The following is a 27861-nucleotide window of genomic DNA, read 5'->3' as shown; positions in this document are numbered from 1 at the left end:
CATGGTAGCTGAAGATCTGAAATAAGTCCACAAGTAACATGAATAAAACAAGTTATTTATTTTTCTCCACACTGAAACACACAGTATGCAAAAACAGGCACCATAACATTGTTAACCCCTACACCATGAGGGATAAGAGCAGAAAAATAAACAATCTCCAGCATAAGGCACATATCAACAGTCCTCCTCAGCATCTTCCTTTTAAAATACAAATTATAGCAAAAATAAGCAACACTTAATGAAAATATCAGATATAATTCTTCATTTTAACACAAAGTAGAAAAAAATAAATTCTGAAAACAAATGTACATTGTGGACACCAAAACAAGAAATACTGCAAAACGTAAGAACAACACACAGTGTCACTGATTTGAAGCACTGAATAACATCCCTTGTGGGGCATTTCATAAAGGTGTGAGAGTGAGTGAGTGCGTGAGTGAATGAGTGAGCTACAAGTTAAGTTAAAATAATTGGCACTCTATTAGACAAGGCAAATGTTTGGTTCAGTAACCTAAGTTATGAACCTGTCATTGAGAGATTGTCAGTTGGATCCCTGATGATGCCTTAGCTGTCGGACAGCACATCTGGCCCTGGGCTTTTTGGGTGGGCTGGCCCCCTCACTGGGACACGGGCATCTTTTGGCTGATGTGAATGGTCTGGGCAGTTTGCGTTCTTTTCTAAGGTGTTCAGCTGTCCAGTAGCGTTGTGTTAGTGCCAAATTAAACAAGGGCAGTAGATGTCTTCACATATCCCAGAGTTAGCATGTGCTAGCCTTCATCCTCCTGGCATGGTGTACTGTGTGTGACAGGGGGAGCCCTAGCTAGCTCCCAGGCAGAATTGGTAATGACTTAGTTAGAAAGAAAGTTGGGATAATAAAAGGATTATAAATGTAAAATAATAGAAATAAAAGACACAGGGAATTCAAAATGTGCTCCTGTAAGCCTAAGAAACATTAAAATCTCTGTAGCAGCATGACTTCCATAGTCAGTCTTTCCCTACATTTCCATACATTTCTTTAAAGAAATCTCTGAGAGAATAGATAAAGCAAGAAAACCTTCCTTTAAACACTGTTTATACCATTTCATATGATAATTAACTTCGGGTTTCATATTTATACTGAGCAGACAAAAATACTGGGTCAACATAAGAGGAGAATAGTGAAGTTTTAATAATGCTGCTCTGCATGAAAATATTTTAGAGGTATAGTTAAAGTCCATCGGCTTTGCAAAACCTAACAGTTGGTCTGTCTGCTTGAGAGACTGTTACTGACAATTCATTAAATTAAATGTCAGTTTGTAGACACACACTTGCCCAGCATTTCTTCTGAACTGAGGTGTTTTAATAGGTACTTTGTCCCCTTCTGCTGCTGTGATAGCTTCTCTTCTGGGAAGACTAGAAGCTAGGTATTGGAAAATGGAAAACATTTGATAGCATTCAGCCACATAAACCTGTACTGATGGCAGGTACTCATGATGCATGGAGCTTAATCACTAAAATATACAGTTCCACCACTCTATAGCCAGCCCAGTGCTAGAGGGTGGATCTGCACCCTTCCATACCTGAACTTAGCATTGCATATAATGATCTTAGACTCAGGTGCGGTTATAGAGAATGTACAGGCAGAAATCACTTATAAGAAGCTGTGTTTTTAAACATTTTGGACACAGTGAATTTATGCATGTGTGTGTGTGTATTACTTCTGATATATCTAAAACAAAAACAAAAAATAAACAAGAACTTACATATTAAAAATCAGTGAATAAGGATGTAGAGCTGATCAACATTACAATGCTGAAAGAACACTGCTCCTGGTTTAAATACACTGTTGCACTTAGTTGATTGTGTACCAGAGAAATCGGTTTAGCGAGAGAACTTCCTGGGTCTGAAGGCAGGGATCATGAGCTGGTGGGATGCTGTCCTCTCCTCTGGGACGGGTGCCAGATCCTCTGCAGAGCCCCACTTCTTCCGGGACTGAAAGAGGGAAGTTAGCTTCCTGTTACGCCGCTCGTTCACCTGGGCCGGGCTGTGAAACTCAGCTGCATCACATTAGAAAAGAAACAGCTTAAAATCAGCACACAGTCACACAGACATATGTTGTTTAAACTCAAGCCACAAAAACATATGCTATTAAAACAGTAGATGTTTGTGTAGGTGTTGTAGATGTAAGTGTAGCTCTATGTCAGTCACCATGAAAGGCTTATGAATGTGTCTTTTAAGCTTAAGAACAAAAGCCAAAGTATTGTTAAAAGTCATTCATTGTCTTTAACAGCTTATCCAGTTCAGGGTCGCGGTGGGTCCGGAGCGCAAGGCAGGAACACACACACACACACACACACACACACACACACACACACCTATAGGCACTTTTTGAGTCACCAATCCACCTACCAATGTGTGCTTTTGAACTCTGAGAGGAAACCCGAGCACTTGGAGGAAACCCATGCAGACACATGGAAAACACACAAAACGCCTCACAGACAGTCACCTGGAACGGGACTTTAACCCACAACCTCCAGGTTCCTGGAGCCATGTGACTGCGACACTACCTGCTGCACCACCATGCCTCCCATTGTTAAAATTAATTTAATTTATTTGCTAATATTTACTAGTTTTAATCTAATTGGAAAAAAATTCTGATATGTAAAAATAATCAAAGTATTGCAAAAATCATATGTCATCATCAAAGTAATGTTAAATTATTTTTACCTGGCTACATTTTGTTAATTCATTCCTGGAGATAACTTTCTTATTGGGTTTAAGTTGTTGTATCGTCATGTGAGCAGTCATTTTAGTTACACTTTATTATAACATGACTATCATCAAATGAAAACATTTTGGAAAGAACAAAAAAGTAAGACTACTCACTCAGTTTACTGTTGTCTTCTACCATCTTGTGTAGGTAATAGGACGCTAAGTGGCCGCTGTTGTCTCTTATGTTTTCCTTGGCTCCTGGCAGGCAAAACAGAGTTACTTAATTTTAGTGCATAGCTACACTGATTATACCATAAAAGACACTACATTAAAAGGAGCTTTTTAGGCTAATACAGGAGGTCATCGGGTTACGTCAGTCACGAGTTATGATGTTTTGTGTTTACGACACATCTCCCATTTACTGTACAAAGCCTTGTTTCACCTTAAGTGGTATTGCATTGCAAACATCATAATGCGAACTTCGTGTTTGGTGTGTGCGGCGGAAGAATACACGGTTACGCGGCTCGGGACCGAGGTGTTTTTTGATGATTACTGTGTTAGGATAGGTGTTAGGATAGGATAAATGCTTACAGTATGTTATTTACATACAGTACGTACGCATGTTCCGAAAAACGGTTTACGACGCAACGTAGGAATAGATCAACGTCATAAGTCGAGGAACCCCTGTATTTATATAACAATAATATAAAAAAAACACCAGGATTTATTGCCAGTGTGTCAGTAACACTGTAAATAAAAAAAAAAAACTGTTTGACATTTACAGACCTTTCTTCTTCTATCAAGTTTTTAAACTATTTGCGGCAGAGAATTCTGTCAGAGGATGCTTACCGTAATTAGTGATGAGTAAATCAAGGATATGGTGATGGCCATGCAGCGCAGCAATGTGTAAAGGTGTGTATCCCTGAAAAATGCAAAAGGGAGGTTTATTTCAGAAAAACAAGTCTTGCCTAAAAGCTAAAAAATAATGAAGAAGAATGAGATATAATCCCACAGTTTTTTCAAAACTCCATAGATTCTTTTTTCAACTTTATATTTCAGTAATTACATCTCAAAAACAATAAATATATTTGATTGGATTAAATCAACTCTGGCTGCATTGAAAAAAACTGAGACTGAGAAACACAGTAACACAGAGGATGAAGAACTAGATTAATTCATTTCAAAAGTGGTGATTAAAAGAAAAAAAAAAGTACAGATACATTAACAGGAAATTACTATTCATTCTTAAAAATTCTTTAACATCTAAAACACTGAATATACATAAAAGATACAGTTTAGAGTTACACACATACACACACTAATTTATTTGTATTTAACATATGACATAAAATGTCATATAAAAGTTTGAACAATAGAGAGGAGTTCCTAGGTACTTGGGGATTACAGCAAGGCAACAAGGCATACTAGCACTTACTCCCTGATATGAGCGCCATGTCAGAGATCCATCCAAATACAGAGTCAGGAAAAGGTGCAAAGCATAGAGAGATTGGAGAGAAAAAAGAGAAGGCCATATTGAGAGGACACAAATTAACCGAAGGTTACAGCAACAAACCCTAACGACAGGATGGTAATTGCTTAGTAATTCAGTGCAATTGCTCCTCTCAGAGGCCTGCTATTGGAATACATGAGGACATTGTTTAAGGGAAGCGGTTAACATGACACAGTTTGATTTATGAACATGAGCTCTGAAACAGTGCCTGCGTTCATTTGTACAGCTGGAGTATGCACAGTTTCTTTCAGAGCAGTTATGTCAGCAGCACTGACTTCAAACTTACGACCTTCTGGCAACAGGGCAGGCACGTGACAAAAACACGTCATCTACAGTACTGCGGCATTTTCCATGTGAGTATAGGGTGAATCAAGGCCTTACTTACATGCTGGAAAAAAAAAAAAAAAAAAAAAAAATTAGCTTCTTAATAATGATTATATATGTATTTAAAGTCAGGATTATGTAAACAGCAATATAAATGTTTTCTAAACAAAGAAAAAAAATTATAAGATAAAATTCACTTTCAGAATAAATTTTACCCCAAAATGGTATCTTTAAAGAAGGTCAAATTTTCTTAACATGCAAGTCAGTGTAAAGCAATTGTATTCCAAACAAGTCATTTTGGAGCATTTCTGTTGGTCCATCTATCATTAAATATTGTACACATTGTAAAACTTATGTGCTCAAAGTGTAGAAAAACTAAAATCAGGGAAAAGATGAATACATGGTTTTCTTTGGACAGTAAAACATGCTACAAATCATGTTGTACTATTCACGGCCAACTCACCACTCCCTGACCGAGAATAATGTCACTTACAGCTTTGGTGTTGACATCAGCTCCAGCGTCAGCCATAGCTACAGCCATGTCCTCTTTACCATGTTTAGCAGCCCAGTGTAGAGCCGTCTATAGAGAGAAAGCACAACATTTATTTTTCCAAGACATGCTCAACTTTACACAAACATAAAAAGGTTGCGGCATTATTCACTTTTTAATTTTTTTTTTATTCTGTAGAAAATATGTACATGTGTTTTACTTACAAAAATATCAAACAATTTTAAACAAGTTTTTTTTTTAAATTTTGCATACATTGAGAATTAGTTTTGAAAAGTTAATCATTTTTATATTGGAAAGGCAATAAGATGAAAGAGTGCAATTTTTACAACAGCGGCAAATTTTAATTATTACCACCGACATTATCAATAACAATGTCTTATCAAGTTTTAAAGAGGGACATTTAGACATTATAAATGACGACGAATCAGAGGCAATAAAACAATGATGTGTACATGACAACCACAGCTTAACAATCTGGCACTACATTCAGCTCCAAATTGTCCAGCTCTATTGCCAATGCGCCATTCGTTACTGTAGTACATCTGCAAAGCCCAGTGTGTTAACACTCCTAGCACTTCATCAATGGTCAGTTTGTAACCAGAGAGGCACTTTTCTTTGGGTATTTCCGGGTGGTGGACAATTCTCAATTTTGACTCTATATTGTGTTAAAAATAGAGATGAATAACAATAGAGGAGTCATATAATTTACTGCAAATATTGCCTTCAAAAAATATCAGCCTATGGCAGATGAATCGACTCAAAAATTATTTTACACCTGATGCTTGAAGTTGAATATGTTTGATCAATAGGTTAATCCATAAAAGAACAAGGTTTCAGATGTATCGCTAAGATAAACTATGACTGCATCCCAATTATATAGTACACAATAATACACAATGTGCTATGAACTAACCTTACAAGTGAGTTCAGCAGCATACTACATCATTACTTACTAACATGCCATGATGAAATGTTGCTATGAGAGCATAAATCATACCAAGCTTCATACAAACTTCTATGCTGTCTGCCATTTTTTAAAGGCTGAAACTCGAATATCTCCCTCCACACTGCGTAGTGCACAATGTAGGTTATAGAATAACTAAAATACTGCATGTATGTCAGATAATATAACCATTTATATTCAATATAAGCTTCACATCCCTCTAACATTTAGTGCACTGTGTGTAGTAGTAGTATTATTATCACATCTGGGAAGTGCACTATGTACGGAGTAGGGGAATATTTCAGACAGAGCCAGAATATTCCAGACATGAGAAGCTTTCCCATTTCTGTTTCCCATTTGATTTTTGGAACAACAATGTTTATATTTACCATTCAAAAAATCCACTGGTTCTAAGTGCACTATGTGGACTTTTAAGTATACTTTGATACTTGTGAGTATACTACATGCTACATACTCAAATACTAGTTAGAATTAGTATTAAGTGCTCAATGATATGTTCAGTTAGTGTGTCCAAAAGTTTGTAGGTATTCAGTTACTTTATAATGCACACAGGCAGTTCTATGAAAAGCATAAATAGAAATCCATAAATCAAAAGGAGATGCTGGACATGAACTAAAAGTTAACAAGCCCAATGCCAAGTGTTGGCTAGAAATGAAGTCCTCAGCAAAGGTTTGAGGAGCAGTGGAACTTCATTCTCTGGAGTCAAGTAGTTTTGTGATGGGCTGATGAGTGTTCCAACATTTAGTGTTAAACCTTCCCAGCAGTTTAAAAGTTGTCCATACAGGAAAAGAGGCAAACTGCAAACTAATATCCTTCATTCCAATCCACAGACTTCACACTTAGTTCAGGTGTGTTATGGATGGGCTGAATCAATGGAAACATAACTAAGACTGTAAAAGGCCAGACTGGTCTTCTGTGGTTAAACTTGGAGACCACCACATTGATCTAATCCTAACAAGACTTCCTGCGTATCACACAAGCCCAGGCCACATGACACAAGCTGTAATACAAGAGTTATTCAAAGCGCACTCTTTCTAGCCTCTGTGCTCCCCACTCAAATTTAACATGGCCCTTCTGGCTTCCACAATGGCAGAGAGTGGTGGAGGACTTGGGTTCCTATTGGCTGTCAGTAGAGGGGCCCAGCTGTGCATGTGGAGGGGACGGTTTCCTGCCATCTAATGGCGGCCTAATTACAAAACAACAAACCTGTGTGCCCACTGCGGGGGAAGCTGGGACCTGTCACCCGGCGGAAGATTGATGATGTTGGTATGACCCTGTGATGGAGGACCCACCCAGGCATCAACCCACTGACAAGTCCATCAAGAGGACACAGGGCAGCCACACACACACACACACACACACAAGCTGAAGCTTCAATAATGAACGATGTTCACAAGCATGGACAAAAAGGGAGGGCTCTCTGAACAAACTCTGCAAAATCCTGATGCTCTGAAAACATGCGCCTCAGGCTAAACCAGCAAACTTAGAGTGTGTACAGCACACACAAGCGTATTTAGAAAGCAGGCATGCATACACTTGTACACACACACTCCCTGGCAGCTTCACATGTACAGGGATTAGCCAGGTTTACACAGCAAACCCTTAAGAATTTGAAAAAATGCAGTAATATGTTTATTTCCCTTACAAAAGTGGTTGAAATGAAAAAATAAATCTTGAATAAAATTTGTGATGCCTTTTAAAGAAAGCCAAAGGCACTCTGGCTTTGCAAACATTTTTTTCCAGTGTGTAATGTGTCTACTTTCTTTGTTTATATCATTAGAGGGAACATTCTTTTAGGGAGGTGAGCTTTCTGTAGAGATATTTTTCCATACCAAAGTCTTAGAAATTTGGCTGAATTTTGTGCTTCTCACAATCCAAGTACTCCCAACTACAAACTTAGCCTCATCACTCCATAAAGCCATACTCCACATCTCAGAAGATCTCAGGCTCACTGTCTCAATCTGTTTCCTTTTCTCAGTAAGGGCTTCCTAAAAGCTCTGTGTCCTTTCAGACCCACAGTGGTGGATTGTCATTTTCACAGAGGACAGACTGACAGAAAATGCTTGGAAGTTCAAGTGGAGCTCAATTTTCTCCCGTTTCACATGGTCTAAAAATTGATTTACTGTTTATCTGAGGCTGAGAGTTCTGGTGGTCAACCAGGTTGCCAGGTTGCCCATTCTCTGCATCTTTTAATAATTTATTTAAAAATCTTGGATTTGTTTTTTCCACACATTTGACCCTATTACTTATTCAAGTGAAAACATAATTAACTCAGGAATGTCTTATAAAAAACACTTATTTGCACTTTATTGGCTATTTTGAATATTTCTTTCATTATTTGACTTTTTTCACTCAGCAAAATAAATGGTTTTTAATTTAGCATTCAGTATTTAACTTATGTTTCCATCCTTAATATTAGATAAATTTATTATTTTATAATTTCCTGTTTTTATGTAGCATATGTAATTTATTTTTAAACATGTATCACAGTATATGAGGAGCTGAGGAACATTACTAAACCATCTGGTATTACTGCATCTCCTCAACTCTCCTCCACTGTATGTCTCCTGCAGCAGTTTTCGGCCCCCTGTCCTCCTGTAGGTGTGTCCAGGGCCCAGCCCTTTAGACAGATTGTGATAAATGGAGTCTGGCTCTTCTATCTACGGGGCTATTGTCCTGGCTGTCACAGCCTTGAGACAGATTGGTCGGCGTAGTGCCTGAGTGACAGACCGACAGGTCTCACGAGGGCAGCCGTGATGGACGATGGCCAACAGGATGTGGCGTCTCCTGTCCTCGTTGCTCAAGTTCCTGTCCCTGCCCTGTGGGGTGCCCCCTAGCCACACTAAGTAAAATACCACCTCCATGTCCTGTTCCAGGGGAATCTTAACAAGGGACACAAAGGGTTGTTGTGCCACACATATTCACGACATCTTTTAAAGGGAAGAAGATGGGGAAATGATATACTTACAAACTGGAGGAAGGAAGAATTGTCCAAAACAACAGGGATTGTCCCGGTGCATTATACCGCGTATGCAAAAAAGACAAAAAGAGGTATAAGGGCAGGAAATTTTATCATATTGTTACATATTACTACACATTGTTATTGCCTTGGATTTATTAATCAATACATCTCTAAGGTAATTTTGTATCCACCATTTTTGTTTAAGGGTGAAAAATACTGTTGTTGTATTGCACCAGTATTACAGTTTCTCAAAACACAGTTTTTTTCCAAATATCCAATAACCCAATAAATGCAATACTCATTCTGGTGAAAATATCAGTCTGATAATATCAATCTGATAATACCTTTGACTACATAGTAAGCATGTCACAATAGCCTTTTTTGTTTTTTTGTGGTTGATATATTGTCCCAGATATAATTGCGATAAATGAGTTTGGCATTTTAAGTTCATTTTATGACTCTGATACGATAATATAATAGCGCATAATAATGCAATTAAAGCATTTTAAACTGCAAACTTTCAGCAAAAATGTAGTTAAGAATATTCAATCATTGGAATTCATTCATTCATTAATGGTCTGAGACTGCTTATCCAGTTCCTGGTCGCGATGGGTCCAGAGCCTACCCAGAATCACTGGGAGCAAGGCGGAAACACACCCTGAAGGAGGCGCATTATTGGAATTGTAAAATATAAATAAAACCTAAAACAAAACCACTGATTGCAAACTAACTGACGCAACAGTCCCACTATCTAGACAAAGAACAGAACAGCCCAACTGGCTAAAATATTGATGGTAATTTTTATAGAAATAAACACAATGGAAAACTGCAAAACTGAGGTCAGCAAATATTATTGAGGAAATGTCCATATATTGTAAGATAAGTTCATAATGTATTCATTGTCTCATTTTCACATGGTGAAAAGTCTTGAACACTCAAACAACTAAATAATTACAAAATGATCCTCAGTCTATGAGACTTAAATATTAGCAAGTTTGTTGGATTACATGCATCTCATGACTGAATAAAACCTCTCTAAATTTGCACTGGAATCTGTGATGGGTCAAAATGCTCACAACCTGACTGTTTACAGAGGTCTTTCACATATTTCGCATACTGTCTTCTCCAATATCAGCACTGAAAAGACAACTTGTGATAACAATTAGCAAACAATCCACTGTGTAGGCATAAGGGAAAGGTACAGGTGGCTTTTCATTCACTCATGATCTGTCTTCCACTTGCTGACAGACAGATCTGAAGCTGTCCAGCTAGCAATGCTCAAAGGCAAAGAATGTTTACACTACATCTGGGATCGCAGCTGTTTATTTTCAGGTCGCACCACAAGAGGCGCAGCTGGAATCCCTTCAGCTCCCCCCTAGGAGCTTCAAATGTGCGAAAGGAAAACAGAGATAACGCTTGTGTCAGGTTACTATCCTCGGCTGCGATGCTACTTTCTTTACCAAGAGGCTCAAGGCGATGCTTAACTGCTTAAAGTGCATCAAGGACTTAAGCCAAAGCCAAAGAGGAAGAAGACCAGAGTTAGCCAAGAAGCCCCCAGCCAAAAAATGAGCATCCCTCTCCACTTGGAAAAGCTGACAAACACTCAGGCAACCACTTTAAGCAACTGTTGACCCTTGCCGGCTGATTCCTCTGCCATCCAGGCGCTTTTTAATGGGCTTTGGCCGACGAAGTGTGGAAAGGTGCCAACTTAAAGCTGGGTCATAGCTGAGTTGTTCTATTTAATTAATCACTTATTTGCTTTAATTGTTACTTACTTGTTTTACAGGTAACACATACTAGTAAAGAATGCAAGAAATCATGTTGTTTCTGATATAATTAGGTCAATTCTTTTTTCAACATTCCCTCTTACAGGGACTCCTAATGGCTCATACTATGAGGATGAAATAAAAATACAACCAGACTAATCCAGACAGAAGTGAGCAATATATTTTCGTTTCATTCCCAGTGCCAAGATGTTCATCACTGGGTCAACTTGGCCTGCCTTAAATTTGTCCATAAAAAGACATTGTCATTGGTCTGGTTTCCATATAAATGTAGTCATTATACAAATGTCCATCAATTATTTTCTGTGACCATACATGTTTTTTTTTTTTTTTTATGACAGCAACAGAAAAGGTCGTCATTAAAAAAATGGCTGAAGTTTATGTCTATGCCACTCCTAATGTTTGACATTTATGTAAAAGATATTTTACAAAAACATTCATCAGATTTTGCTCATACCTGATTTACATTTAAAGTTAAAGCAGCTATTTCTGAAATTGGATCTTCTTTTTCTGATAAAAATGAGGTTTCTGAATGCTGTTATGTTATTTGCATTAAGTCAGAGGTTTTTGATAAGATTGTGTCAGAAAACACATACTTCACACATCTATTATGCACTGATTTGACTGAACAACACAAGAAATACAAAGTGCATCCAACAGGAAAAGAAGCCTTGAGCGTATTTTATATTGTTATGGAAAACACAGTAGCTTGCTGAAAGCTCTGGTGCTACACACTGAAGTGGGATAAATTAATTTAATGTTATGAAAAATGCTACTAATGGCAGATTTATAGTCCCAGCTCATCTGGGATTGTGTGATTAATGTGTTATCTTCATAATGAGCATCACATTATCAGGCTTCTGTTCTTAATTATTCATCACACTAGTGTGAATCTTAATGCCCAGCTCTATGCCAGCTTAGTGCTAGGAGTCGGCTCTCTGAGTGATTTCACCAGCTTGGCATGCAACCTTACCCTGGCAGGCAGTGGAAAGGGAGGGGGGGGCATCAAAGCTGCCCAAGGGTCAGACTCACCACCTTCCCGGGGACATGCTTGTGATTGTTCCCCAATTAATCCTGGCCTGCTCTATTACTTTCAGATTATCTTTAAGTGGTTGAAGTCTTTGAGGTCACACCTAATCTCCCCTGTACTTCAATGGTCACTGTTGTATCTTGTCTGGGTGGGGAAGGGAGAAAGGCTTAGTGGCTCTTAGAAGGTGGTCCAAGCAGCAACGGTGTGAGAACTCTCTGGGCCAGGGAGGGACAACAAACACTAGGCTAAAGCTCTTATGCAGGGGGGGGATCACAAATAAAAAGGATTTGAGCTTGTTTGAGGGTTGCAGGAGCTAAAAAGCTATCTTTCATAATCCTTTTGATAGCAGGCCTTTGAAATGCAAGCTGAGGACAGATCATTTCTCCTTTCCTTTGCACAGCACCTGGGGAAGAGGAGAGGGAACTGCGCAGTGTAAGAAAGTTTGTGAGAAATCACCGCGAACAAGTAATTGTTTTGGTAATCAAAGTCCTTCTAAGGAAAAATTACAAATATTCCCCAGTGTTAAAGTGCATTTGGATCAGAATGGAAGCCTATGATCATAGTTCATAAAGGTATAAAACAAGTAATTTCTTATTCAGTAAACAAGAAGTACAGTTATGTTTACTCACCCCCTTGAAGGTGAAGGCCATGGTTAGAGAGCAGAGTGAAATAAAAATAAAAAGGAAGATATACAATTACCCAACACAGTTGTATAAACAGGTCACACATTAATTTAAATTAAAGGCAAATATGAATCACATCCTCTGCAATCAAAACATTGTAGCTACATGTAAACTACCTCATGGAACAGGCTTGTAACTCACTGTAATTCATTTATTAACTGGCTCACTCACATTTAATTAGGCATGCATGCTTTGTTTTAAATGCTAGCTACTCTTTACATTTCTTGAAGAACTGTTGAACAGAAATGGTCCAAAAAAATGAAAAAGTTAAACTGTGAGATTTGAAATGCCAGTCAGTACTTACTGAAGTGAAATCCTGGTTTGGTGGCAACATGAAAAAATAATTCAAGGAGAGGAGAGACGTTATTGTGCTATAAGTGTTTTATTTATTTACTTTAAAATCATATTTAGTGGTGAATTCTAAATATGTGTTATTTCATTAGGAGTTGAAGTGCATTCTGTTCTTAACACTGAGATTTTAAAAGGTACCTTTTTGTTGACCAGTGAGGCGTCTTGCTTGAGCAACTCAGTGAGGTGGGTCAGTCTGCCGCAGGCTGCAGAATAAATCCACTCCTTTTCTATTGGATCCAGCTACAGCAGGAAACACCAAGTGGACAGATATAAACACATTATACACCCCAGTTATAGAGACAGGTATACATCATTGCGTATTATGTACTGAATATACACTACTCTTCAAAATTTTGTAATTAACTGAATCAAAGTTTATTTTCCATATCCAAATGATCCAATGATTGTACATTTAAAATGAAAATATATTTGATTTAATGTATACTTTATACATGTTTTGAAACAGAAACTAATCCTTGATCTACTTGTAGTCAATTTTATTTAACAAAAGTGGTAAAATCGCTCAGCGTCGTCCGTGCAGCAGGCGATGGATGTGTCACTGGTGGGTTTGTCCACCAACGCGAGAGAGGCAGCCCCCCCCCACCCAAAGTACAGCAACCAGACTTTATTTATTCACAAAATGATCACAATCTTGACAAGACTTTATCGTTTGTCAGAACCTCATTTAAAAAACCTACAGCTATGTTTATTTTGTTTATGTAAAAATAATGGAACATTATTTTTGACACAAATGTCAACTGTAATTTGGGCATAATGTAATTTATCAAAAAAGTATCTCTGCTTAACTAGGCACCAAAGTGAGTAGAACAGTTCTGAGGGAACGTGAAGATTGCTTTCTGACTGGTAGTTGCCGCCATGCATCACTGCTCATTTGCATAAAGTTAAGCAGATCTCAATGACGCCCGGTGTCACTGACTCTCATTGAAAATGAATGACTTCCGGTTGCCGTGCCGCTTTTGTCGCTTTCAGTGTGCACGCCCTGTAAGAGGTGTTTGGGCCTTCTAGTGACACTAAATTAAGGCAAAGTTACAACAGACCAATACTGCAGAAGAATGAAAGATGAAATCATGACACTATCAATTAAATCATGACACTATCAAACGGCTTTTGTTTAATTATGCACTGTACCGCTCCTGAAAGACCGCAGAGTTATTGAGGAGTTTTGGGTGCTTCAAGACATTCACTAGATCCAACAAGTATAATCTTTTTCCGACCTGTATAATGCAATGCTCCTTGAAGTGCTGTTAATGATGGGTAAGAAAAGAAAAGGAAAATATTCCCCCAAAATTGATGGAAACTTACAGCCACAGAAGCAGAGCCCACACTACCCGTACATTCTTCATCCTGCTCCGATTCTGACTGGAAAAACAGAAGGGCGGGGGGGACAGAGTTGATAAGTACCTTTTAACATCACAGGGTAACATCTGTCATTATCTACAGGAACCTTGATTAACTCTGAAAATGAAACTGAATCCTCTCCAGTAAACAAAGTTAGTGTGTATGTGTCAGAACTGTGAGAGTCTTCCTTCTTTGTAGTAGCTGTTTGACTGAAGGAAATTCCACCACTGTCACAGTGCTTAATCAAGCAGATGAGATGAGAGACACCTTGGTTTTGAGCAAAGCAAACAGACGACAGACATCAATACACACCAGAAACAGGAAACATGAAAATGCCTATTACCGTAAACAGACAAGACAGGCCTTCTGTTTAAATTTACATGCTCTTATGTGCAGAATTGTGGTGAAATTTCATTAATATACTTACATACATAGTTACATAAATAAACACTAGTGTTAAAAGAGAACAAAGGTAGGTTTTAGACAGTGTTATGTATGAACAATATGTAGGACAGTTGTTCTGTTTTTTGAAGAACTACTTCTTTAATTCACAGCAGATTAGAACTAAGAGCTGCTCTCAGCCAAGAGAGAGAGAACAGAGGACAGACGAGTACTCTTTCTGCCCTCTTCACAAGAGAAAAGGCCAGCAGCGCAGTCCGATCCCGATCAGCAATGAGCAATTTGCTCCGCTGAAAGCAAAATTGCCCCAGTTGTGTGTTTCATTGTTTTCTCAAACTTGGTTTTACAAGAGGCACACACCACAAGGGACAATTTTGCTGTATGTAGACTCACCAAAGTGTCAGTCAGTGGGATAAGTGAGAGAAGAAAATGGAGCACTTTGCTAATTTTAGCTGAACACTTGATTGCTAATTGTTCTCAGGGCAAGGGGGCTGCAGCCAGACAGACAGCAGACAAACACACATTCACTTTCATGTAGGCCGTGCTAAACGTCCAAAGTGGCCCCCTTCACACTGTGAGCTGTGCTGCATTTAAACCACTCTTAAACAGGCAGCCGGCCACGCACCTTTTCCACTGGAAACAAGAATAAGTATGAAATGGAAAAAACATATGCATATTAAATTATAAATGTCAGTGTTTGATCCCTTCTACTACTTCACTGGATCAGACTTTTCTCACTTTAAATCAAACAGAAGACTAGCACTGCCCTGGAAACTCAGCACATCATCCCTGAAGGAAAAGAAAACTTTTAAATTAAAGTGATGGCTTGACATTGCATTCAGTGGTCCATGTGCTGAATTCTTATGACTAAATTGTCAGCTCCGTTTCAGTTCTAGGAAAGAGCACTCAGGTGAGGAAAGAAGGAAGTGTGATGACAGTAATGGTAGACATCTGTGAGATGCTCCTTTTCAATTTCATATGTCTCTGAATAATTTCAAAACTGAAATTCTTTTTTTAAAGTTTTGTATAATGCAGCTGAAACAAGTGACAAGTGCTGGGCTTGCTAAAGACAACAGTATCCATGGAATGAAAGAATTAAGATATGTTCAGGAATGTTTTGTACATTTTATGTGCTAAAATCTTTATCCCTATTGTTCAAGATTAATAGTTTACATAAAGCTTTGTAAGATCAATTTCATTAAAATGTTGTAAAATAACCCTAACCTAATAATATTGTTGTGATATTGAATATACAGTGCATTTTCCTCGCTCCCTAGCAACACATGAAGGGTTCAGTCTGAGAAGTTGACCATATTCTGACTGTTTAGTTTTGGTGCTCTATGGTAAATATTCTCCGTTTGTGTCTATTTCCTTTTCTCAAAAAGGAAAACAGAGCTGAGGTGTCTTTTCCCAGATTATCTGGATCTCCTTTTCGATAATACTCGGAATTTTCCCTCTATAGTCGTTTTAGATTCACAGGTGAGAGAAATTTGGTTGGTTAGTTCCTTGGATCAGTTACGGAGCTATTTGGACTACACAACAAAGCTGACCAGCTCAAAGGTACTGATGAATACAGACTTCCATCAATTCAATTTTAAGTTTAACATACAATTAGTAGTTCAAGTGTGATGTCATGTTTTCACTGTGGTTCTAAATGAAAATTAATTGTTAAAAAGGATTACTTTATAAAAAGGATATTTAAATTCATGATTTTTGTGCATAAACTTAACTTTTATAAATGCCTTACAAAGAGATTCCCAGCATTTCAGCATTATTCAAAATATTACATGGTTTTAACATTTGGCAACATTTGCAGTTTTAAATGAGGCTACATATGATTTCATGTTATTGTATTTTCCATTATTTGTAACAAAATTAGAAATATTACTGCTTATTTACTTACTTGTGTGCTTTCATGGCGTTATGATTTATTTTGTCCATTAGTTTAGCGAGACTTTGTGCTTTATTATTTTATTATGCCACTTTCATTTTTTTTTTGTGGAATTTCTAGCAGCCTTGGCTTAGTAACAAATCCTTACAAAAGGGTACGACATAAATATATGCTATTTTTATGATTTTATCCACCAGTACTGGACACAGAATTACAGTACAGTAGACAATATAAGGCCAAACTTTCCCCTGCATATTTTTGTCCTGAACAAAGTGCTTCACGGTAGGCTGTCTACATCAAAACTGATATACATTTGAATACCCTGAGAACACGGATGATTATTTTCTCTCTAATATGTTGAAACGTGCTGCTGTTTTACACAAAAATGGAGGGACCTTTTCACATGCAAATAAAAGCTCCTTTCATGCTGCCACTCTGCCTCAAGCGTTGCCGGCTTAAATACAGTTAATTAACCTGTCGCCATCTTGTGGTTCTGAACAGTAACACATCATCAGTGTTGGAATTATGGATGGTTTTAACCAGTGTCAGTTTGCAAACTCAGGCCAATCTTAAATAGCTTTAGAGAAGAGCAGCAAACATACTTTAAGAGAGATCTTTAGATATAAATCTAAAATGTCTTAAACTAAATACAACAGTGTAGCAAGATCCAACCTTTGACCCTGAGTCTTTGTCCAGCTCATCTTCACCATCTGTGGTCTCGGAACGCACGTCTGATGGAGGGTCTGAGTTCTCCACAGGAACAGATAGTGAGGGACAGCTGTCTGTCTTCTGTTCCTGACGACAGAAAGAATCCATCAGCAAAAAATCAAATAAATTACACACAACATCTTAAGAGTGAAAAGTTAATGTATACAGTAATGCTACTTGAATGTGTATCGATCTGTGAAGGACTAGTGCCCCCAAGGAATGAATGAATGAACATTTCCACTTTAATTTTTTTTTATGAAGAGAATCAATCAAGATTATGATGTTAATTACTTCATAAAAATTAACAAATAATATTAAAAAATTCAGGGAGTCTGGGTGGAAACCCAGGCAAAAGGAGAACACCCAGGACACAGAGACCCTGCAGATGTTTGACAACGACACTACCTGCAGCACCACATTATCTACAGCAAGCTAAAAAGATATACAGTGAAAAACAATGGCAGAACTAATCTACAATCAACTTATTAACTACACATTTTTAACACCTCTTGAAACAAAATTTTCACAGGTTCATATGTGATTCGTATGAAACCCTAAAGTGTGCAACAAACAAACAAATAAATGACAAACCACAGAAACATTTTTATAAAACTGTACATGATAATTAACATTATTTTTTTCTGCAGAACTGGCATGCTGCACTGTTAGTATGTGGTTCTCTATATACAATTGGTTGGAAGTCCAAATATTGCACAAAAATAACTAGCAAATTAGCACAGTGACTGCTGAAACCACAGGAGTGTGCAAGCACAGTAGCCCATTTGCTATTTATTTGCTTCCTTTTACTGAAGAAAGTAAAATATAACATAAAATGTGCCACAACCATTGAATATGCCACATTTTACATAAAAGTTTCGATATGTTAATTTCATATTTCAATTAAATATTTAGAGTTATAAATGTACACATGTATGTTCTCTGTAAACATGTTTATTTTTTCAACTGAAAAATCAATAATAAAAAAACACCCTGGTATTTACACATTAAAACTGAACATAACAGTTGTGTGTATTGAGGTGCAGTGGACGTGTTAATCATATACCCTTGCATGTTATTCGACCAGGGGTGTTCAAACATTGTTTACAATACAAATGTCCAGTACTGCAAATCTCTTACTGAACTGAGGTAAGCAACACCAGGACATACCTCAAACTGATTAACTCCTGTCTGCTCATGAAGCTTCTTATTGAAGCTACAGATCATATTCAGTAACTCTCATTTACACCCAGACTATAAAAATAGCTCTAGTGCTGAACATTGCAAAAGGAAACTGACTGTAGGGCATGCGGCATAACTGTTTACACTGTGGTAAATGACGGTCACTGCTTTTGCCATGTCCTCAGCAAAGAGCAAAAATCTACAACAGCATATTCAAAGCCAGCCATGTGAAAAATAAAAACATATACTAGCATTCAAACATTTGACTTGTTAATTTGTAAGATTAAGCATGTACTAAGTTATATTACAACCTTATTAACTGCAGAGAATAAGGTATTTTTAAACATTTTCAATCAAAATGGATTCTGTGAACAAAATATAATGTAAAAAATAGACAGTCATTGTCTATTTACATATGCTTTGTCAGGTTTCTGTCAGCAGACATTTGTAAAAAAAGAGGAATTCTGGATAATCTTGCTGTAAATTCATTTGCTATATTCTAAGGAACCACAGAAAAAGCATTACATAGACTAACACCTTGCTCCCAGCTCTGTGGTTGTCCAGTAGAGGTCCTGGCCAATGAGGAACAAATTAAACCCTGGAGCACACCCTGGGGGTGCGCCAGTCCTTCACAGGGTGACACACACTCGCACATACAGAAACAAGTATGTATTTAATGTAATTGACGTATGTGGTACAAAGATGATTAACACTCGGGTTGTGTTTTTTGCTTCTGGACAGCGGTAGCATTGTGCCCTCCAGGACTTGGACAAAGAAAGCTGGCCTGGGCTATTTATGTGGATAAACAACAATTGTACCACTTTGTCTGCAGCTGAACTCTAACCACAGCTCAGGCCTGACATCTGCCCAGCTGCCTGCCACAAAAAAAAAAAAAAAAAAGATAAAGTAACAGTAAAAGGCCTATCTAAGACACAGAGGCTCTCTTATCTCTGCCTGCTCCTCAACTCTGGCTGAACGAATACTCAGACCAAACAGGATATGATTTGCTTCTTGCAATGTCCTATTGCAGCAGTCTGAATTTCATAACTTTGCAGTCTGGTTAGTGCCTACAAATGAAAGCACAAATAAAGCCTCAATGCCTCACTGGAAAGTACTTGACAACGTCTCCAGAAAAGGAATATGAGCAATTAGAGTATGAATATGACAAGAGGAAAGGTTTCTGTTAAATCTCATGGGAATATAATCACAAATAATGCAGTCTGCCTCGATGTTCATCAAGAGCTACAGACAATATGCAGAGGTGCGTGAATAATTAGGCACCTGTGGTCAAATTACAGATTTAGTTTTGTTGCTTTTTTGACTGATTTTCTGAGAATATATGGGTCAACATTTCAATATTTAATTCCTCTTATCTTGCAGAATTTATAAATTGTGGCTATTTTATGAATACATTTTTATTTAATAATGTTACACCTAGCAAACAAATAGTAAACGTCCATCATGATTTGCAGAAAAAAAAATCCTAAATATTCATAGAACTAAGAGATATTCTTACAGATTAGTCTGTCTAACCACATCTCAACATCTGAGGTAAATTTATGCCTTGCTATTATAGTAGAAGATAGCCATATGGTTAGCTATGCAGTAAAGGGGCTTTGTGTATAGAGGTTATTCAGCTTTATTTAAAGAAACACTAGGTTATATTTACCTTAAAATTACAGCTTCAATATCATTGTGATGTCTCACTGACCTTGAGTTTCTGTCAATGCTATTTTGAGCTCAGCGCTGCAGAAAATGTACTATGTAACTTGTGGAGGAAGGTAGAAAATCACCAACTCCCACTCCCCCTTGATTTCAGGACAGTGATGTAAAAATAACTGTAGCGGGGGCCAATACCAAGTCATACCTAGTGTTACCTAATTTTATAATTCTTATAAAATGGGAATGTTGATGGCCGTATTTGAAGTACGTATTTAAATTGTTATATTTACATTAGTAAAAGAAGTAACAAAATACTGTTACATGTATTGTTACATGTAACACTGTTACAAAATCCTAAACATCCAAATGATATCAAGGTTGTTTCTAAGCAGAGGAAGAAAAGTTATTCTAATTTGAATTTGAAATGCAATATTTGCATTTGTTCCATATGAGTGTGTGAGTATATTTTAAGCAATCAACAAAGCTTATGAGGTTCAGGAGCTGCACAGTAGTGGATATTACATCCATATATCTAGTAATCACTCAGCACAGCTCAACATATAGTATACTTACATCGTCCGTATGCTCTTCTTCTTGGGCTTCTGTCACGGTAATGGTGGGTCCAAACCATGAAACCTGTTTCTTGCTCTCCATGAGACAGGGGCTTAGCTGTTGGTCTAAAGCTGAGCTCTGGAGCTCTGTGTGTGAGCTGCTATTACACTTCTCTTCTGTGTTGGCGGGAGCTCTAGCTTCACGATCACGCTCCTGCAGCTGCTGCCGGTACTTCTTCTTCAGGATAAGATACTTTTCCCCCTGAGACTTAAACATAGGAGAAAAAGTAGCCTATAAAACCATGTAAACAGAAATTCCAGCCAAAAATGTCTGTACAGATTTAACTCAAAGTTGTTCACTGGACCAATTGAACAGTTTTGTACATAACTGAAACAACTAATAGGAGATATTTAGAAAAGTGCATTTTTATGTAATAAGTAATCCAGTTTTAAAAACTACTAAACAACTAAGAGATATGTTATGTCATTGAAATATAGACACACATATGGTCCATTAGGGTTTAAGGGGTTATGCCTACTTCCAATGACCAAAATTTGAGAGAAATCATGCTTTTAAAACTTGACTGCTGAAAAGTAAGCTTAACAAATAGCTCAATTTAGGAATGATTTCTTCCTTAATCAGGAGGAAATAAACAGTTTACCAGCACACATTCCCAGTCACAGAGACAAATATAAGCTCCTTAGGGGAAACAGAATTGGTTCACAATGACTTCCAAAGTCTTAATCTTATCATACCTCAGTAATAATCCAAGAATAACACTGTGCTCATGGTGCTGATGGATCTAATGTGTTTTGGTGAAACAATGAAGTGTAGAAGAGAAAAGATCTTACTCACATTCTCTGATTTACACACAGCTATCCTGTCGATTATGAGCTTGAACTCCTCTCTGTACTTGGCTGGAAATAGACACAAAGTTGGCAGAGTAAGAGGCACATTTTTCCCCATAACCTTAAAATACTGCTCTCTAGGGTCATGGAGAAAGAACACAAAATCAAAAACAAATACTAAAAAAACGAGCACTGCCCGTACTGTAAGTACACACTGAGATACATCGAAAAGAAAGCCATTAAGGTGTGTTTATACTCTATACTGTTAGAACTCTGGTTTGAGTACTCTTTAAGTACAGTTTGTTAGAGATAGTGCAAAAATGTCTTTTCTAAATCTAGTGTGCACTAAACACGCAGAGTGGGTCCAGCCTAAGCAGGTCGGTCTTAGTCTGTTTCTTAATTAATTCTGGTGCTGTCCATTTCATGTATGAACACAATAGGCACCAACGGCATCTAAATGAAACAAACACAAGACGTGATGTCACAGGATGCCACACTAAAGACACATGCTGAGTGCACTGAAAACAAACAATGAGCATAGGACAACCATAGCAATGTAGAATTTCCATTTTACCACCGCTTACTGTGTTTCGAGTTGGTAAAACATGCCAATGATAAGGGTATTAAGCCCAACAGGGGGCACTGTTCTGGCATCTGGCTCAAAAAATATGTCATATGTCATCTATTTTTTTCTCCAACTTATATTCATTCATTCATTCATTATCTGTAACTGCTTATCCAATTCAGGGTCGCGGTGGGTCCAGAACCTACCTGGAATCATTGGGCGCAAGGCGGGAATACACCCTGGAGGGGGCGCCCGTCCTTCACAGGGCAACACACACACCTACAGACACTATTAAGTCGCCAATTCCCAACTTATTTTGGTGTAATAATATATTTGTCTGTGTGAATGAAAGTAAACCAGGATTAAATGAAACAATTTATTAACTTCTTTTTGTTATCTGGACTACCCATGAAAAATGTATGTCATTATTATAATGGCCAAAATTATCACCAGTTTCAATCACTGTATATTTTAAATGTGCTGAAAAGTTGAAAAAGTTAAAACTTAAATAATTTCACCACATTTAATATTGAACTACAGAACTTTGCAGCACTATGTACACATTTAAATTAAGTTTAAACAAAAACATACCTAAATGAACAATGTTTTTTTTTCTTTTTGCCTTCTGTAAAACTGTAAATGTCATGTGAGTTTAAGATAACAATTGTATAAAGTTTAACATGTTATCATTCATCATAACTGTATAAACCTCAATTTTATTATTTTCATGGAAATAAGTTTGCTACAGTGAAGAAACTGGGGTCCCTTTTTAAGAGGCATGTTTATTTAAAACACAGTACAAATGTAAAAGCACTTGAACGATTTAAGGTGGAGCTGATATTTTGTGGCAGAATGTTTAAGGTAAGGTAAGAAAGGATTTCAGAACTTTATTCTCAATTTAAGGCAGGGAAAAACAGAACTCGGTTATAATTACAGGACAGAGCACTACACCATTAAATTTTGTAATTTTTTGTAATGAATTCTGGGTAGAATGTGTTCTTTTTGGCCTGAGACACTTGCATGTCTTAATAAGAGCATAAACAGTTAAGCCAGTCTTCACTCACTTCAGTGAGCTTCCCAATCTCACCACTCCATCCTTATTTCACCTCTCCTAAATTTGAGGTGAGGTGAGATTGGGCATCACACTCTGGCACTGTCACCATGCCATATTTAACCTGGAACAAAACAATACCACTTTACACGCTCTGCTGGTGAAGATGTGTCTGGGAGACTCTGCCCAACTGGTTGATGATGAGGGTTTTTTTTTAATTAACATGAAAACAGTATTACTAACATAGGGAAATTTTTAACCACGGTAATAATTTCATATCTAATCTGGACCAAGGGAACCAAACTACAAATATAAACACATCCTTAATGGCCCCTTAGAAGTCAAGAGTTATTGTCATTTTGCTGTACATTTTGTACATACACATTCTGTATTATCAGCTTTTGAGCATTATTTACTCCTAGGTAAGTGTTAAAAACGCAAGTTGCAAACTGCATACAGCAAGAGCTATTGACACATAAATTCAATCATATGAATGATCTATTCTTACCAACACACTTTAAGTTAACAAAATGAAGTTGAGTGAAATTTAGATGTGACTCTTTTGACAGAGTTTCTCCATTTGTTCTTATGAAAATGACAGACTGTTAAATGTTATTTCTGAGCCACCGCAATTAAATGACACTACTGCTATACTTAAAAATTAAAACAGCTAGATTCAGTAATGCCTTAACCCTATTAAACCGTACTTTGAATATTCCAACATATTACATAGCATGATATTTCTTCAGCAGTGATTCCGCAATATCTATAATATCTTTGGCTTCATTTTAAAGTGTTTAATTGGTACTTACTGTGTCTGTACCCTTATTCAAGTTTTCCCCTCACCATGTCTGCTAATATTAGTAGTGGTACTGACTACTCACATGCTGTGAAATGTGTGCAGGAACATCCTGTGCTGCTTGGACACTGTACTTGTGTCACTTTGACAAACCCACAAACACATTTGTTGCATTTAACAAATTTGACAAGAGCGGCACAATTTTAACTCTTTTGTCTTCAGCCACAAATGCTGGAGCTTCAGCCACCAATGTGTATTTGTAGAAAACTCCATTTGGTACACAAAATATTTGGGAACACAACTGCATGTTTTAAAGGAACACTAGGAAAGATTTGGTATATTTGCTTTTGGGCTTCCCCTACAGTTACACAATGTAACTTAATGTAATGTACACTTTTACAGCACTGTTCTGAAATCAGCAGGCAGGTGATGAGGCAGGGGTGTGGTGTCCTACCCTCCTCCAAAAGTTACATAGTTCAGTTTCTGCAGTGATAAACCCAGATTAACAACAACAGAGGCTCTATTCTCCCTGTCACAGCTCAGTGGAGCATCACAGTGATTTTGAAGCTTACGTAAAAATATTACTTATGATTTTGGTGATACATAACTATTTATTGAAGGTAGAAATTGGCACTAGGTCTCCCTGAATCGGCATGGCCAAGGAATGTAGCATAGCATTTATTTTTGCCATTTTTTATTCACAAATGAATAAATTGCAATGAAATGAGAAAAAATGTCTGTAATGCTGATATCAGTCCAATATCATTGTGCCGTGCATCCCTAAAGCACTTCAGTCTATATTAATAAGTGGTCAACTTAGGTCACTAATGTTACAATTAAGTTAAAGGCACAAATGTATCTAAAGCTAGCATCAAATTTCTAATACTAAAATGGATTTTAATAATGTTTTATACAGTGTTCATTTGATGGACTATTATCAAAGGCAAATATTTAAAAGGGCGGTGCATTCATTTTACTTTCTGTATTCCAGTGCAGTATAGATATTATTTAGCGTATCCCTTATCAAATATTAAAATCAGTTTGAATCCTCATGATGCATTAAAAAATCAGAATTGAGTCCAATATTGTTACTCAGAGTGTTAGTCTCATCTAAACAAATGACACAGTACTTTGACCCCTCGGGGTGCTTCATGTATTGTATGTGTCTCCAAGTTTTTTTAAGACAATAAGGTAAGTCTCTAGGCTCTTGTCTCTGACCTAAGTCAAAAGAATGCACAGAGATGCGTTGGGCACTCTTGAGCAGTGGGAGATGATAGTAGCCATGTTTCATTAGCCACAAAAGGGCTTCAAAATTAAATGTTAGGAGAAAATAATTGCAATATGAATCACTAATGTGGCATGCTTAAAGACTGGCCTACATTATTTTCACCCGTTTTTATGCAAGCTTTGGCTTCTTACTAAACAGTGGTTTCTGTGTGGTTAACATGTACTATTCTGCATAAGGGGTCATGGGAAGGTTAAGTAGAACACAACAACCCAGTCCATATAGAATATGTCAGTTTAATAATACATCTTTTTATCAAGCTTAAATGCAATATAATATTCAGATACAGTGCTATACAAATTTGTATCAGCCCACAATGGTATTAAGTGCACTATTTTTATTTCTACAATGTAATGAGCTATTACAAAAACTGACATCAGCTGTATATTACCCAATCTTTACACCTAATGTTTGCTCAGAATGGTTGTCCAGACGACAATCTCTAAAATAAGCCCATGACTTACTAAATAAACAGCAAAAAAAAAAGAACCACAGCTCAGTTGCTCAGATGATGAAGCTGTACCAGTGGTGCCAAGGCACTTCTGGGTTGTTGGTGTTTCAAGCTTTAGTGGCCAGTGTTTAAAAAGAGCACATGCCCAGGACATCTGAACCCTTTCCGTTTCCTGCCAGGGGAAAGAGATACTGCGAGGTGGACAGTCATGCACATAGCATCCACCACAACAGGAAACCTAAAGGGAAGTGACAATTTAACCAGCTGGGGAAGCAGAATTCCTGAGCTGCTGATGGCAAGATAAACACACAGCTTACATTTTTGAGGGCTGTTCATTAGCCTGTATTCAGTCTCCTTATATCGACCCTAGACATAAATGTCAGAATGTTCCCACAGTGCAAATAGCAACAGCCCAAACTCTTTTCACTACTGGATCATAAAACAAACATCAAGTCTAAATCTAGACTCTGCAATCATTCTAGGATCTAGTCTCACTGCCACATGATCCTGGCATGAAGCATGTGCAATTCCAGTAGATACAGGAAGGTTTGGAAACAATTAAAATAATTGGACAGCAGTGTCAGATGGTGCCAGATGTAAGCAGCTTTCAGAACCTCTGTGCACAACTGTACATAGGCATCTGGAGCAAACAGTCTTTATCTTTATGGATAATCAAATATTTTGGCCCGTTAACATATATTAAAGGCATGCTTGTTCATGCATTAATTGAATTACATGTTAGGTGGTTTAAATACACATTTTTCATGATCTGACCTACTTCACTCAAGTCCATATGGCCAAATTTGTGAGAGTGGCCAACTATGACCCTGACGTTTTGGAGTCCAGCACAATTTGGTTATTTTCTGCTCTAACAAACCTGATTAAACACATGAGATAATTACCAGTTTACAAAGGTTTTCTTAGAGCAGAATTCAAGCACTAAAGGAGCAGAGCTGTATATTATATTATAGAGCTATTACATTAAATATACAACTAAACAGGGCTACAATGAAAGATCAGGTCAAAAAGGGGTAAAAATATCCAAATTAAGTCACTGTTTTGCCAAAACCTATAAAAACGTATCTTCCCAACACTATTTATTGTAAGATCTCATTAAACATAATTGTGGACACTACCTACTGGTCCAGTCATCATTAAACTCGATGCAAAACAAATCTGTTATTTTTCAATTAGGTCACACCATCAAAACCGACAAAAATGTAGACACCAATGTAGAACTTAGTCCTTAACAGAACTGCAGGGGAACCAGTGGCTAAGCACGTCTATCAGTTAGGCATCATTCTTCTCTTTTTCACAAAGTGTTCCTAAAATAAAACCCTAGTTATACTACAAAGGTGAGATATCTGAGCAGACCACGTCCGGTCCGGAAGCGAATATTAAGCCAAAAGAATAGTGAGTAAATGTGAATGGCTGAAACGTAACTGAGGAAAAGTGGAGCTCTTTCCTCACATCAGAAAAAACATGATCATTTAAGAAGAGAAGTCAGTCAAAACTGGACCTGCAACTAAATACACTATATTTAAATGTTACAGGTCGTGGGGATAAAGTGACCAGGACAAGCTGCTAAGGCGAGTTGGGACTCATTTTCTGTCAACGGTCAGTGAATATTCAGTGAAAATTGTGTGCGGTTTTTAGGGCAAAAATGTTTTAAAATGGGTCCAACACGAAGCCCAATGGAACTTAGCATTACACACCATTCCTTAAGTAACTGCATCTGTTTACACAGACTTTAATGTAAAGCAGAAGCTAGCCTCCACTCATTTGAGAGGTATTCCTCGGACGCTTGAACCGTTAGTAAAAACAGACTAAAGTGAAGTTAAAGAACAGTGGGCTGAACATTAGTGAATATTAAAACCAGAAACATGGAGACAATGCTGAGAACGGTTTCACGGTGAGGCGAGCTAGCAAGAGAGAGAAGCTGAGGGTAAATATATGAGCATCGTCGTGTTAAAGCGAACGGGGGATAAAACACTGAAGACAGAGCGTTAGGCTACTCACCGCGTAGCTGCAAATCGCTATGGCTTATGAACTGCTTGTACGTTTTTAACAAGTCTGAATTTTTCACTTTTCCTCCAGAGGAATAGATGTAATCCAGCAGAGATGGCTCGCTCAGCTCCCCCATGTCTTACATGCGCCTACATGGGGAGAATGCGCTAGAAAATGTAAAACACTGTCAATAAATACATAAGAAGGGTATTCAGTTCACTGTAACGTCTTTTGTTAAGCTCGTATTCAGGTAATTAGAGAAAGCATGAAAAGTCCACTGCTTGTCCAAGTTCAC

General features: G+C 37.5%; 1 protein-coding gene across 1 annotated transcript; it reads right to left on the bottom strand.

The window, feature by feature from the left end:
- Positions 1-57: 57 nt before the first annotated feature.
- Positions 58-27861, bottom strand: LOC136696890 (ankyrin repeat domain-containing protein SOWAHA). Its single transcript, XM_066671623.1, has 11 exons — positions 27579-27861; positions 21416-21477; positions 20582-20821; positions 17132-17254; positions 14134-14190; positions 12949-13050; positions 7427-7441; positions 4992-5105; positions 3541-3613; positions 2866-2949; positions 58-2036 (listed from the first exon to the last, which is right to left on the bottom strand). Exons 1-11 carry the CDS (start codon positions 27700-27702, stop codon positions 1861-1863), a joined length of 1170 nt encoding a protein of 389 aa, XP_066527720.1. The 5' UTR covers positions 27703-27861; the 3' UTR covers positions 58-1860.

Source organism: Hoplias malabaricus, chromosome 5 (assembly GCF_029633855.1).
Source record: "Hoplias malabaricus isolate fHopMal1 chromosome 5, fHopMal1.hap1, whole genome shotgun sequence".
Classification (NCBI taxonomy): Eukaryota; Metazoa; Chordata; class Actinopteri; order Characiformes; family Erythrinidae; genus Hoplias; species Hoplias malabaricus.
Note: the sequence above shows the minus strand (reverse complement) of the source record. Positions and strands in the feature narration are given on the sequence as shown.

Excerpts from the sequence above, each read along its gene's own strand:
- LOC136696890 (XM_066671623.1), bottom strand. The coding sequence starts at position 27,702 with ATGGGGGAGCTGAGCGAGCCATCTCTGCTGGATTACATCTATTCCTCT. Across the intron at positions 17,255-20,581 it reads AAGAAGAGCATACGGACGAT|GAACAGAAGACAGACAGCTG; the intron begins GTAAGTATACTA and ends TTCTGTCGTCAG. Across the intron at positions 13,051-14,133 it reads TGGGCTCTGCTTCTGTGGCT|CTGGATCCAATAGAAAAGGA; the intron begins GTAAGTTTCCAT and ends TTCCTGCTGTAG.